Source organism: Eucyclogobius newberryi, unplaced genomic scaffold (genome assembly GCF_026437365.1).
Source record: "Eucyclogobius newberryi isolate DKJ021-1_F unplaced genomic scaffold, fEucNew1.0.hap1 SCAF_4, whole genome shotgun sequence".
In the NCBI taxonomy this organism is placed as follows: domain Eukaryota; kingdom Metazoa; phylum Chordata; class Actinopteri; order Gobiiformes; family Gobiidae; genus Eucyclogobius; species Eucyclogobius newberryi.
Window position 1 is genome coordinate 40542782 of NW_027316056.1, and position 14440 is coordinate 40557221.

The 14440-nt window shown below is 47.3% G+C and overlaps 1 protein-coding gene across 1 annotated transcript; it reads left to right on the forward strand.

Annotated features, from left to right (window-relative positions):
- Positions 1-1355: 1355 nt before the first annotated feature.
- LOC140377276 (protein phosphatase 1 regulatory subunit 29-like) lies at positions 1356-14205 on the forward strand. The gene is made up of 4 exons (XM_072462622.1): positions 1356-1529; positions 6050-6199; positions 9247-10235; positions 12523-14205. Exons 1-4 carry the CDS (start codon positions 1356-1358, stop codon positions 13994-13996), a joined length of 2787 nt encoding a protein of 928 aa, XP_072318723.1. The 3' UTR covers positions 13997-14205.
- The last annotated feature ends 235 nt before the right edge of the window (positions 14206-14440 follow it).

A 14440-nucleotide genomic window follows, 5' to 3' on the forward strand; every position in this document is an offset into this window, starting at 1 on the left:
GCGACCGAAACGGGCTCATCGTGCATTGATCGAGTTAATTACGTATTTGAGTGTTCGTGATGATGAAAAGATGTGGGCCCCGCAGACCAGGGGCCCGGCCGGGTTTAGTGTGTGGCCATCCGTGAGCCCGGGGCCCTTCTCAGGCCGGAGTCAGGGCCCCGGCTGCTCCTCTGCACGTCCCGGGGCACGGCTGGCGACGGGGGAAAGGGGGCGGGCTCGACGGGGTTCAGCGATATGAAAAGCGGTGACCTTTGCCCTGTAGAGAGCGTGGAATCCTCAGGGCCACTCCCACTTATGTCATTCACAACTTATGGTGTCACAGGCCACTCCCACTTATGTCATTCACAACTTATGGTGTCACAGGCCACTCCCACTTCTGTCATTCACAACTTATTGTGTCACAGGCCACTCCCACTTCTGTCATTCACAACTTATTGTGTCACGGGCCACTCCCACTTCTGTCATTCACAACTTATTGTGTCACAGGCCACTCCCACTTCTGTCATTCACAACTTATTGTGTTACGGGCCACTCCCACTTCTGTCATTCACAACTTATGGTGTTACGGGCCACTCCCACTTATGTCATTCACAACTTATGGTGTCACAGGCCACTCCCACTTCTGTCATTCACAACTTACGGTGTCACAGGCCACTCCCACTTCTGTCATTCACAACTTATGGTGTCACGGGCCTCGTTTTTGTTTCATGTGAATATTCACAGCGTTATGAACCATAAACCAGGTCAAAAGGTGAATTCTGCCTTAACAAAACACGAGCTCGGATGCAGAAAATGACGTTTCTTTCTCTTCCTGTCTCTGTCTCCTCAGATTTGTCCTGACCCGTCCAGACCTGACCCGTCCAGACCTGACCCGTCCTGACCCGTCCAGACCTGATCCGTCCAGTCCTGACCCGTCCAGACCTGACCCGTCCAGACCTGACCTGTCCAGTCCTGACCCGTCCAGACCTGACCCGTCCAGACCTGATCCGTCCAGACCCGTCCAGACCTGACCTGTCCAGTCCTGACCCGTCCAGACCTGACCAGTCCAGACCTGTCCAGTCCTGACCCGTCCAGACCTGATCCGTCCAGACCTGACCCGTCCAGACCTGTCCAGTCCTGACCCGTCCAGACCTGACCCGTCCAGACCCGTCCAGACCTGCTTCATCCTGATCCCTCACTGACGACGCCATGACAGCCCCCGGGAGCCTGCCCCGCCTTCCTTCCCTGAGTCTGAACACCTAAGATGGGGCCGCTTCTGCACTGACCACGCCCCCCGACCCCGCCCCTCCGTTCCGACCCGTCTCTCCTTCGGCGCTGCAGACTTGAACACGGCCCCGCCCCCTCTCGGACCCAGGATGGCGGCGCGTGGCTGGCTCTTCCTGGTGGCGGTGGCGGTCCTGAGCTCCGCCCCCATCTCGGTGCGCGCCGACTGCTGGCTCATCGAGGGCGACAAAGGCTACGTGTGGCTGGCCATCTGCAGCCAGAACCAGCCCCCGTTTGAGACCGTCCCGCCGCACATCAACAGCACGGTGAGGAACAATGACCCACACTCAGACTGTCAAACCAGACCAAGTATCGAACAAGTATCAACCAAGTATCGACCAAGTATCGACCAAGTATCCACAAACGTATCCACAAACCGTTTGTGGATACTTTGTTGATACGTTTGTGACAAACGTATCAACAAAGTATCGACAAAGTATCGACCAAGTATCGACCAAGTATCGACAAAGAATCGACAAACGTATCGACAAACGTATCGACAAAGTATCGACCAAGTATCGACAAAGTATCGACAAAGTATCGACAAATGTATCTACAAACGTATCGACAAAGTATCGACAAAACGTGACGATTCCCGGCGAGTTTTAGAACGATCTGGAGCGTCGACCGCAGTGTTCATTAAAGACAGAGTCGTTATTTAGAGTTTAAAATGTCTAAAACGCAGACTTCTTAGATTATTACTGCTGTATCGAAAGTGGTTTTGAGAATCGTGTTTTGGAACGTTTGTATCGCGTCGATGACGTAAAGAAGCGGCGGAGGAAGTAAAAGTACGTACTTAAGTACTTAAGTATAAGTATACTCCCTCCCCCAACCTGTCCGCCACTCTCCCTCACTCACAACATTCAAATCCCGCCTAAAAACATACCTCTTCACCCAAGCCTATGACCTCCCCTACCCCTAGCCTCCTCTACCCCATTGCCTACTCTTCTACCCCCTGTTACATCCCCATCTTTTTCTCTCTACTTCTTCTGTCTTGTTCATTTTATCTGTATATTAATGTGTTCTGTACGTGTTGTCCCCCCTGTCTGTAAATACCCCCCCCTTTTTTTATATATGTTCAGCGTCTTTGGGTCACTGAAAAGGGCTATATAAATAAAAGTTATTATTATTATTATTATTATTATTATAGTAAGTAAGTAAGTCAATTTTTATTTCTATAGCACCTTTCACAGACAGAAGTCACAAAGTGCTTCACAAAACACAGAATAAAACAATAAAAACACAAAAAACTTACAGTGAACAATACATATACAACAATATACAGTAAAATCAGTCCGTAAAACAAGTGCATTTAAAAGGCTTGACTAAATAAAAAGGTTTTAAGCTGACCCTTAAAAGCAGTAACTGAGTCCAGTGACCGTAGGGAGAACGGAAGATCCTTCCAGAGTCTGGGGGCAACAGCCTGGAAGGATCGGTCTCCTCTGGTCCCAAAACGGGTGCGAGGAACCAACAACAGTTTCTGGTCCAAGGACCTTAGTGAGCGAGAGGGAGCGTATGGTTTAATCAGATCGCTGTTGTACAGAGGGACCTGACCATTTAAAGCTCTAAAAGTTAAAACAAGAATTTTAAACTGTATCCGGTAGGAGACCGGCTCCAGTGAAGGGCTTTAAGAATGGGTGAAATGTGGGCCCTTCTATTTGTGCGGGTCAAGATCCTCACTGCAGAGTTCTGGACCAGCTGCAGACGAGAGAGTTCCTTCTTGTTAAGACAGGAAAACAAACTGTTACAATAGTCTAAACGTGAAGACACAAATGCATGAATTATAAGTTCCAGGTCATTTTGAGACACCATTTTCCTGAGCTTAGAGATTTTCCTCAACTGAAAGAAACAGTTCCTCGTCAACAGCTTGGAGTGGTGCTCTAAAGACATGTCTTTGTCAAAGATGACACCCAAGTTTCTAAGACTTGGTTTAGCAGTCTGGCCTAAAACACCCAAGTACTGGTTTATCCCTGGAATGGCATCATCAGGGGCAATAATCAGAGTTTCTGTTTTGTCAGCATTTAGCTGCAAGGAGTTTTGACTCAGCCATTGTTTTATTTGCACTAAACAACTGACCAAGGAGTTCAGCTTCTGGATCTCAGAAGGTTTAAAAGAGCAATAGAGCTGAATATCGTCAGCGAACAGGTGGTAGGACACATCACTAAACTCTTTAATGATCGTTCCCAGTGGAATTATATAAAGCAGAAATAAGACGGGACCCAAGACGGAGCCCTGAGGAACTCCACACAACAGATCAGCTGAGTCGGACATTATTTGGTTTGCAGCAACACTAAAGCTCCGACCGGATAAATATGAGGAAAACCAATGAAGAACTGACCCCGATAGTCCAATCAGGTCCCTCAGTCTGTTCAACAGGACATGATGGTCGACAGTGTCAAAGGCTGCAGACAGATCCAACAGAACTAGAACCGTGCATGTTCCAGAATCAGCAGACCCTTTTTTCAGTAAAGGCTCAACTATGGCATGTTTAAATGGACCAGGAAACACACCAGTAGAAAGAGAGAGATTTACCATTTTGGTAACCCAGGGGCCAGTAACATCAAACACTTTGAGGAAGAGCCTGCAGGGAAGGGCATCTGATGTACAAGAGGAGGGTTTCATCTTGGTCACCAGAGCTGAGATGTCTTCTAGAGTGACAGGCTTAAAAGAAGACCAGTTTTGGGAAACAGGCTCCACAGAAACAGGTTTATCAGACAATGGGAGTGGGATTTGGTCTTTGATCATCTTGATCTTATCGATAAAGAACCTGAGGAATTCATTGCTGTCAGCTTTGCAGGAAACAGGAGTCACTGCAGCTGAAGGACAAACAATAGAATTTATAGTGTCAAACAACACTTTGGGGTTTTTCTTGTTGGATGTTATTAGCTGGCGGAAGTAATCAGCTCTGGAACTTTCCATCATTTCATTGTAAGATGACACAAGCTCTCTGAGGTGTGACCTATGGACCTCAAGACTGGAGGTTTTCCACAGACGCTCAGTTTTCTGACACAGTCTCTTTAGGTTTAGGATATCTTCATTTATCCAAGGACAAGCTTTATTCTGTGTTGACAGAGTGGATTTTACAGGTGCCACCTGATCTAAAATGGATAAACAGTGGCTGTTAAAGGAATTAATTAAACTGTCCACATCAAGACAATTCATAAACAAATCAGGATCAAATACAGCAGAAAATTGGACGGCTGTATTTGCAGTGATAATGCTCCTCTGAGACCTGATGTTTGAGGCACAGGCTCAGGAGAAAAGTTCAATTCAAATAAAACACAGCTATGATCACTCATATGGACATCCTCCACACAGAGGTTACAACACTCAGGCCAAGTGAAAACACCAGGTCTAAAGTGAAAACACCAGGTCTAAAGTGAAAACACCAGGTCTAAAGTGAAAACACCAGGTCTAAAGTGAAAACACCAGGTCTAAAGTGAAAACACCAGCTCTAAAGTGAAAACACCAGGTCTAAAGTGAAAACACCAGGTCTAAAGTGAAAACACCAGGTCTAAAGTGAAAACACCAGGTCTAAAGTGAAAACACCAGGTCTAAAGTGAAAACACCAGGTCTAAAGTGAAAACACCAGGTCTAAAGTGAAAACACCAGGTCTAAAGTGAAAACACCAGGTCTAAAGTGAAAACACCAGGTCTAAAGTGAAAACACCAGGTCTAAAGTGAAAACACCAGGTCTAAAGTGAAAACACCAGGTCTAAAGTGAAAACACCAGGTCTAAAGTGTGTCCCTTTTGGTGAGTGGGACCTGAGACATGCTGCTCAAAGTTAAATGTTTCAGTTCTGAGGTATCTGCACTTATCAAGGACTGAAAAGTAAAAAAGTACTTTGTGTATGTTTTGAGGGCTCATGTTTTAGCACATTCATGGGGACAAAGTCAAATGTACAAATCTGCAGATGATAAACATAATTACCGTATTTTCCGGAGTATAAGTCGCACCAGCCAAAAAATGCAAAAACATAAGTCGCACTGGAGGATGAAATGCAGTTACAAGTGTGAAAATAACAAATAATATCACATATAAGATAAGTAAAAGTATGAGTACATAAGTATAAATATAAGTATAAGTCGCGCCTCGGCCAAAACTATGAAAAAAGGTGCGACTTATCGTCCAGAAAATACGGTAAACACAATTATATATCAACATCATCACATTAACGCTTAAATAGTTATTAGAAATCTTTTACTTGAGTAGATTTTTTTATGTAATACTTCAACTTTAACTTGAGTAGATCTTTGCTCCTGTATTTGTACTTTTACTTCAGTAACTAGATGCAGTACTTCTTCCACCTGCTGCGGATGAAGGTCACATCAATAAAAGAGTCGACTTTAAAGAATAAGCCTTTAAAACGTTCTTCACAATAACAACACGTCATTATAAAGGATTATCTTATCTTACCTTAATTATTCATGAGGAGGCGGGGCTTATCAGGAGCCAGTGTTTCTGTTTCTATGATCGAGTCGTTATAGAAGAAGAAGCATTTTAATGTAATATAATGATCTACTGGTGTCAGAGAAAAGCACAGTACGTCCCCTTTAATCTGGGGACCCTCTTGCAATGAGCTTGAAGTGCTAAACCTTTTATTACGACTAATAATACATTTTATTTCTCAAGGACACGACGCAGAGTCAAACTTCTGACTCGAGGAGGCAAAGAGCAGCCTCACACGGCTCTTGGACTCATTAAGTTCTGACCTTTGCCTCTGACCTTGGCCTGACCTTTGCCCTCGGCGGCCCCGCCCCTCTCACTGGCCCTCGTGTGTTTTCAGGTGCACGATCTGCGTCTGAACGACAATAAGCTGAAGGCCGTGCTCTTCACCTCCATGTATCGCTTCACCAACCTCACCGACCTGAACCTCACCAAGAACGACATCAGCTACATCGAGGACGGGGCCTTTGCCAGCCAGGCCAACCTGCAGGTGAGCCCCGGGGCCACAGGGGGCGGGGCAGGGGGCGGGGCAGAGCAGGGGGCGGGGCACTTTTATTCACCACAATCCACGGTTTATGCATTTATTCTGACTGTGAAACATTCTGATTTCACTCTTCTGTCGAAATGGCGACTCTTTTATCAACTTTATTCGTGAATTTGGAGAACGTTGCATCATGCTTCCTGCTTTCTTTGACTCTTCTCGCCCTTTAGCGTCTCGCTCGAGCTTAGAATCAGAATCAGAAAAGTGTTTATTGCCATTTGTCGATGAACAAAAATTCACAGACACAGGAACTTGTCCTGGTGATTCAGAGCAACACAAACAACAGACATGGAACTCTTTATACAGAGACATGATCTGTACATAATACAATATAAAATATAAAGTATAAGTATAAAGTATAAAGTTATGTAGTGCAACAGAAGTGACAGTGAGTGAAGGTGTTAGACATGTTCATGAGTTCAGAGGGAAAGAAACTGTTCTTATGATGGAGGTTCTGGTCCGGATGGACCTCCTGCCTGAGGGGAGCGGCCTCCTGCCTGAGGGGAGCGGCCTCCTGCCTGAGGGGAGCGGCCTCCTGCCTGAGGGGAGTGGCCTCCTGCCTGAGGGGAGCGGCCTCCTGCCTGAGGGGAGCGGCCTCCTGCCTGAGGGGAGCGGCCTCCTGCCTGAGGGGAGCGGCCTCCTGCCTGAGGGGAGCGGCCTCCTGCCTGAGGGGAGTGGCCTCCTGCCTGAGGGGAGCGGCCTCCTGCCTGAGGGGAGTGGCCTCCTGCCTGAGGGGAGCGGCCTCCTGCCTGAGGGGAGTGGCCTCCTGCCTGAGGGGAGCGGCCTCCTGCCTGAGGGGAGTGGCCTCCTGCAGAGATGGGAGTTCGTGGCCGATCACCTTCTCAGCAGAGGGCGCTGTAGTCTCTGTTTGGCCCCGGCTGTGGCTCCAGCGTAGCACACGTCTCACGCGGCTCGCTCGGTCAGAAGCTCTTTTGTCCATTGAACCCAGTGTTTTCGGCATATGTAACACATGTTTAACATGTTAAACATGTTAAACATGTGTAACATGTGTAACATGTTACACATGTTACACATGTTACACATGTTACACATGTGTAACATGTTTAACATGTTACACATGTTTAACATGTTACACATGTTACACATGTTACACATGTTTAACATGTTACACATGTTTAACATGTTACACATGTTACACATGTTACACATGTTTAACATGTTACACATGTTACACATGTTACACATGTTACATGTTAAACATGTTAAACATATTTAACATGTTACACATGTAACACATGTTTAACATGTGTTACATGTTAAACATGTAACACATGTTTAACATGTTACACATGTTACACATGTGTAACATGTTAAACATGTTAAACATGTTTAACATGTAACACATGTGTAACATGTAACATGTTAAACATGTGTAACATTTTAAACATGTTTAACATGTTTAACATGTGTAACATGTGTTACATGTTACACATGTTTAACATGTAACACATGTTAAACATGTGTAACATGTAACACATGTTACACATGTTACACATGTTAAACATGTTACACATGTTACACATGTTAAACATGTTACACATGTTACACATGTTAAACATGTTAAACATGTTAAACATGTGTAACATGTAACACATGTTACACATGTTACACATGTTTAACATGTAACACATGTTACACATGTTACACATGTTACACATGTTAAACATGTTACACATGTTACACATGTTAAACATGTTACACATGTTACACATGTTAAACATGTTAAACATGTTAAACATGTGTAACATGTTACACATGTTACACATGTTACACATGTTAAACATGTTACACATGTTACACATGTTAAACATGTTAAACATGTTAAACATGTTACACATGTAACACATGTTACACATGTTTAACATGTAACACATGTTACACATGTTACACATGTTACACATGTAACACATGTTACACATGTTTAACATGTAACACATGTTACACATGTTACACATGTTACACATGTTAAACATGTTACACATGTTACACATGTTAAACATGTTACACATGTTAAACATGGTGACACTGTTTTCAGAGCTCAGACACTGGAGCGTTCTCTCTCATTATTGCAGGTGTCTTTGTGTTAATTACATCGTCACAGTTTAGCTACACAATAATTAGTATTTGTTTTTTCATGCGCTGAATGGATTTCGTGGTTCAATGAGTGCTTTGGATCCACGGCGCGGGTCACTTCTGTCAGAGCGTGTTTCATTATCGTTTAAAAGACAATGGCGTTCTCCATGCGGCACGAGACCAAAGGATTCACAGTAGAACTAGAGAAGAAAATATTATTGTTGCAGCTTTGCCATTGAACACAATAATAATGAAGATTATTTAGAGCAGAAACACTCTAGTGTTATGAATCATATGTGTAGAATGTGTAGAATGTGTAGAATGTGTAGAATTTGTAGAATGTGTCCTTTGACCCACAGCGCCGCCCTGACGACGCAGATCTGACTTGGTCAGGTCATGTTTTGGGTTCATGATCTACACAAGAGGGGAATTAACAAACATGAATATAGTTTTCCTGCATTATCTTCAGACAATATTTGATCAAAGAATGTGCTAAAAAGTTGGCTGACCAGGGCCTCAAATCTCTGTTGTAAACAGCCGGTAGATTGAACATGACATTTGAGTTTAAAGAGGGATTAACTCTTCTTTGGAACCATCTCAGAATCTTCCCCTCGCTCTCCTCAGACGAGTGCTTTGTGATGAAGATGAAGATGAAGGTTTAAGGTTCAACTTACCGGCTGTTTACAACAGCGTTTGAGGCCCTGGTCAGCCAACAACCCGTCAGATGCTAATCAGGTATTCATCGGTGATGAGGAGCAGCTAACAATAGGATTATCCCAGCTCATTACAGGGCTGTTAAGGTAACAAAGAAGATTAATTTAGTTTCAAATAAATGGTGAAAAACAAATAGATTCAGACTTTATTTACGGTCAAATTCTTGAGTAACACTTTGTCTCCTGCAGATCCTCCAGTTGGGCTACAACAAGCTGACTAACCTGAGCGAGGGAATGCTGCGCGGCCTGGGCCGGCTGCAGTGCCTCTACCTCCAACACAACCTCCTGGAAGTCATCGCCTCCAACGCCTTCTGGGAGTGTCCCACCCTCAGCAGCCTGGATCTGTCCTCCAACAAGTTCGCCCGCCTGGACCCGACCACCTTCACCGTGCTGAACCGCCTGACCGTGTGCGAGCTGGCGGCGAACCCCTTCCACTGCGGCTGCGACCTCTTCAGCTTCCTCACATGGCTGGAGGCCTTCAACAACGTGACGCACACGTACGACAGACTCCAGTGCGAGACCCCGAGAGACATGTTCGGATACCCGCTGCTCAGCCCGGTCCCGGGGCACGGACGGAACGCCCGGATTATCCTGTCGACGAGATGCCGCGACGGCGTGATCATACCGGGGATGCCGTCGCAGCTGCCGGATCTGGACGGCTCCGGTTTGGGACTGGACAACACGGACCAAGGGTTTTACCACCAGCCGAACACCTCCACCTCGGACGCGCTGAGCAAAAAACAGATCACGATCATGACGCAGGCCGTTTCCCAGTTCTCCGCGTCGCTGCGAGTGCAGATCCCGGAGCCGTACAACAAAATGTACGTCCTGTCGCAGTACAACCACACGCTGGTCGCCGACAAGCCGCTCAGGAAGAAGATCGAGGTCATCATGTTGGACAAGCTGAAGCCGCACTCCAACTACACGTACTGCGTGGCATCCGTGAGCAAGACGCAGCGCTACAACCACACGTGCATGTCGTTCACCACGCGGGCCGCCGGACCAGAGGATCACCGGGCCAGTCCGTCCTCCACCACGCACTACATCATGACCATCCTGGGCTGCCTGTTCGGGATGCTCCTGGTGCTCGGCCTGGTTTACTACTGCCTCCGCCGCAGGAAGGCGCAAGAGGAGAAGGAGAAGGCCATCAGCGTCAAGAAGACCATTCTGGAGATGAGGTGAGGCCTTTGGGTGCTTGTGTTCGGGATGCAGAGTTTATCAAATTTAGTCCAGATGGAGTTCATCACTGGACAGACTTTGGAGGAAGACGTAGCGACCACAAACGAGCACCATCGACGAGCGAAACAACTGTTACATTTCTTCCTCCAAAGTCTTTGATTCCCGGCCTTGACCATTTACCAAATGTCGATCTCCTCTCTCTCCCCACTTCAGAGTAACTGGACTGTGTTGTGTTTAATGGCAGTAATTAAACGTCTTGGTTCATATTGTCCGGTCCCAGTTCATTCTAAACCTTCTGACCGGCCCATGGTCAAACACGGAGCTGGAGGACCGGTCACAGTTCTGCACTTTAAACCTGTTCCTGACCCGTACCGTTCATTATAGTTTGTTACTTGTTCATTTCAAACCGTTTGTAGCTCTGGACGTATTCCTCACTTTCCTGACGCATTCTAAACATAATAATTAATCACTGTGACGAGTTTGTGAGCGACTTTCGCGACTTTCCGAGGCCGAAGTCGAGTTTTGCACTCACAGTGACGTCAACAACAACTAGCATGCTAACAGCACTTCCTGGTTTGCGCAGGATAAAATGCTTTTATATAATGAAACGCTGAGTATAAGTTTTGTCCTTTAACGTTCCAAATGCAGATGTTTGTCTGGTTTATGTTTAATATCTCTGTGACATCTGATCCTGAGGAGGAACATCGTGTGGATTGAGTCCTGAATGCAGCTTATACACGGCAGATATCGTCGTAGCTTGTTTGACGTTTGGAGGCTGTAAACAATACTCATTGTTCCTGTGGCAGAGTGGTTATCCCTCAGTAAGTGTGAGTCTGCCCGTTCAAGAGCTCTTTTATTTCACAGTTTTTTCCCTGGCATCCACCAATTACTAACCATATGTCGTTTTTGGGTGTCACAATCCCACACGGCTTTGTAACAATTTAGATAAAAAATGTGCCAGGCAAACGCGGCGCTCTCAGATACATAATAATGACAGCACAAAGGCCTTTTTTTTCCGACAAACGGCTGCGCAGATGTGGGCCGTAAAAACATTATTAAGGTGTAGCTGTGTTTTAATGGATTTCTTGGGAGCCTTTTATTTTTTTGGCTGGGTCTCGGCTCATTAGTTTCGCTGAGTTGCTCCACTTTGATGTGGCGGCTAAATTGCTTTGCGCGCGCATTGGCAGCGCCCGCGCGGGGACGAGCCGCGCAGCCAGAGCCGAGTGCGACAGGATCACATTAGTCGACACAGATTAAAGGCACCGAAGGCCAAAGATTGTAATAAAGTGCTGTCGGTCCCGGTTGTTATTTTCACAGAGACGTGTAAAACGGATTATTTACAAATGTTGCTCAGGGTTAAAGGAGTCGAGTGTAATTACTGACATCTTCTGTTGCGTTCAGGTTTGGGTCAGTTATACCGCTGACGTGGGATGTATTTTAGCATTCTTAAAGGTCCACTCTGTAGCTTTTCTGGTGGATATTATTCCTTTTCATTGCACCGTCCACACTCTGGCATTCAACCCATCTTCATACCGTTCATTTCTCAGCTTTTTATTGCTCAGCTGGTTTTGTTTATTGTCCCCGCCGGGAAATTTGTCTTCACAGTTGCACCGTTTCACAGAAAATGGAGTGTGGGCCTGTGTCATCCTCATGAACGGGCCAAGGGTTTTTGTGTCTGCCCTGGTTAGTTTTGTGAACATATTTGAGCGTGAGCCTTGCCAGGAAACAGCACGAGCCGTAAAAGAACAGGACGGCTGGGAATCAGAAGCGGTGGATGTGGTGAAACGTGAAGTGAATGACCAGGAAAGACACAGAGTTTACGCCTTTACACTTTCCCCCTCGTCTCGTACATTACAGGCTTTTTCTTTTCAGGTAGATTTGTTATGCAGCGTCAACACTGATACTAACGTAATAATGACAATAACAAGACACACACATAATCAAACATTCAGACAGAATCACGTTGGAGGCTGCACGACGCGCCGGCTCTCAAGACTCAGGGGCCGATCACGTATCAACCTGCGGCACCATTTCATTATCCGACTCGCTCGCTTTCTGTGCCAGACCGCGAAACCTTGTCTCTCAGTTAAATTATAAAACCCATTTGATAAAAGATGTATAAAAGCGAGTGAGCACTGCCCTGTCTGTGTTGAACTGCTACGGCTTTATGAGGCCGGAAAGACCCCGGGGAGGGAGGCGTGTCAGGTCCGCTGTCTGAAAGGATCAAAACCAGCAATAATGTCCTACTTTGTCCAGTAATGTCTCTCCATTCTGTTCATCCGTCAGGTACGGGCCGGAGGCGGCGGCAGCGGTGTCCAACGACCCAGCAGCCATGCAGCGTCTCCAGGACCAGGCCTCCCATCAGCACCACGCCGCCGGGGGAGGAAAGCTGCCACAGTCCACCTCTCCGGGGCCCGGCATGCTCCAGGGACCCGGCAACAGCGGCACCAATCGCCTCTCCACTCTGCCCCAAGGCGAGAAGATGGCCAGCGCCTTCACCGACTCTCCTGCAGGGGGCGTCGGCACCGGGAAAAGCAACTACATGGACGTAAGGACTGCAGGACTGGTCGGGGAGGCCAGGGAGACGTCGGGGGGCGCTCACGTCGGCGAGACGGCCGTGGACATGCGCAGTGTCGAGGACAACGAGGCCGACAATGATCTGGACGAGGACGTCAACGGCTCCAACTCGGAAATCTCCACGATCGCGAAAGAAGTGGACAAAGTCAACCAGATCATCAACAACTGCATCGACGCTTTGAAACTCGACTCGTCCGCCAACGTTCCGATCACGTCCGAGAACATCCCGATCCCGCAGCCTCCGAGCTACGCCGCGTCCCAAGCCCGAAACCTGCTCCCGATGTCGCCAGGGAACCAGAGCGAGCAAATTATCAAGGCTCCGTCCCCAAAGGTTCACCCGAAAATGCATCCGCAGAGCTCGCAGCTACAAACGCACTTACCCCAACACCCGCACCCGTCCATGGCTCCCGTCCCGCTGGTCATGCCCTTGTCGGAGCGCCCGGGGATCAGCGGCGGCGGGTTCCTCACTCCTCCATACCGCGATCCTCCTCCAGCCAATGCGGTGCGTCCGTTGCAAAGGCAGTTGAGCGTTGATGGGAAGAACAGGCTAGCTAACCCTGCGAGTAAAACCCCTCGCGGCTACAGCGCAGAAGTGCCGGATCAACGCGGGGACCCGCCCAAGTATCAGGAGAAGGCCAGTCCGTTAGCCTGTAAGAAAGGCGATCGAGGGTATGGCGGAAACGCCGTTAACGGAGGCGGCGTCAACGGAGCTAGCATGGCGTGCAGTAACGGTAAAAGCAGCGGGTGTGGTCCGAAGGCGCCCCAAAGCAGCTCGCAGCATTTGGAAGTACAGCCCGATTATCACAGCTCGGAGCATCGACACTCTTTTCCGGCGCTGTACTACGAGAACGCCGACGATTCACCCAATTCGGCGCAGAAAGCCCATTTTCTGAAGCCGCAGGGTCGTTCCAAACGGGACGCGCAGGCGGCGTATTCTCAGCTGTCGCCGTCCCGGCATCACAACTACAACTCCGGCTACTCCTCCAGTCCGGAATATTCTTCAGAGAGCACACTGCGGATTTGGGAGCGCTTCAAACCTTACCGAAAGAGCCAAAGGGAGGAGGCGGCCGCGTACATCGCCGCCGGCCACGCCCTGAGGAAAAAAGTCCAGTTCGCGAAAGACGAGGACCTCCACGATATTTTGGACTACTGGAAAGGAGTGTCCGCCCAACAAAAGCTGTGAGACGGCTCCGCGCCGACGGAAGCATTTTAAATATGTGACTGTCCAATGTAGCAAGCGACTTCTCCTTAACGAGTCGTGCAGTGACGGGTCGATTCAAACGCCGGTATTTTTTATGTTTGGGGAATTTAGTAACCGATTTTGTTATTTATTCACCTTGTTCTATTTCAAAGTCTGGAGATTGTCCCTTTTCAACACGAGACAGAGTTTACAGATGGTGTTCGGAGACGATTCTGCCTTTGTCGGACTCAAAGAGACAAAGAGAATCCTGCATTTGGGTTTCAATTCAACGAAAGAACTTTAAAATTAGAATTAACGGAGACACAAGAGAATCTGTGACTTCTGGACTTCTGGTGAATGTAGCAGCACTTAAGAATATAAGAATATATGTAGGAACTGTAAATACAACATATACAGTTTATTGTTGTATTGTTTACTTTTGTTTTC

Coding starts and splice junctions, on each gene's coding strand:
- LOC140377276 (XM_072462622.1), top strand. CDS start 1,356: ATGGCGGCGCGTGGCTGGCTCTTCCTGGTGGCGGTGGCGGTCCTGAGC. Junction 6,200..9,246: donor CCAGCCAGGCCAACCTGCAG/GTGAGCCCCGGG, acceptor TGTCTCCTGCAG/ATCCTCCAGTTGGGCTACAA. Junction 10,236..12,522: donor AAGACCATTCTGGAGATGAG/GTGAGGCCTTTG, acceptor TTCATCCGTCAG/GTACGGGCCGGAGGCGGCGG.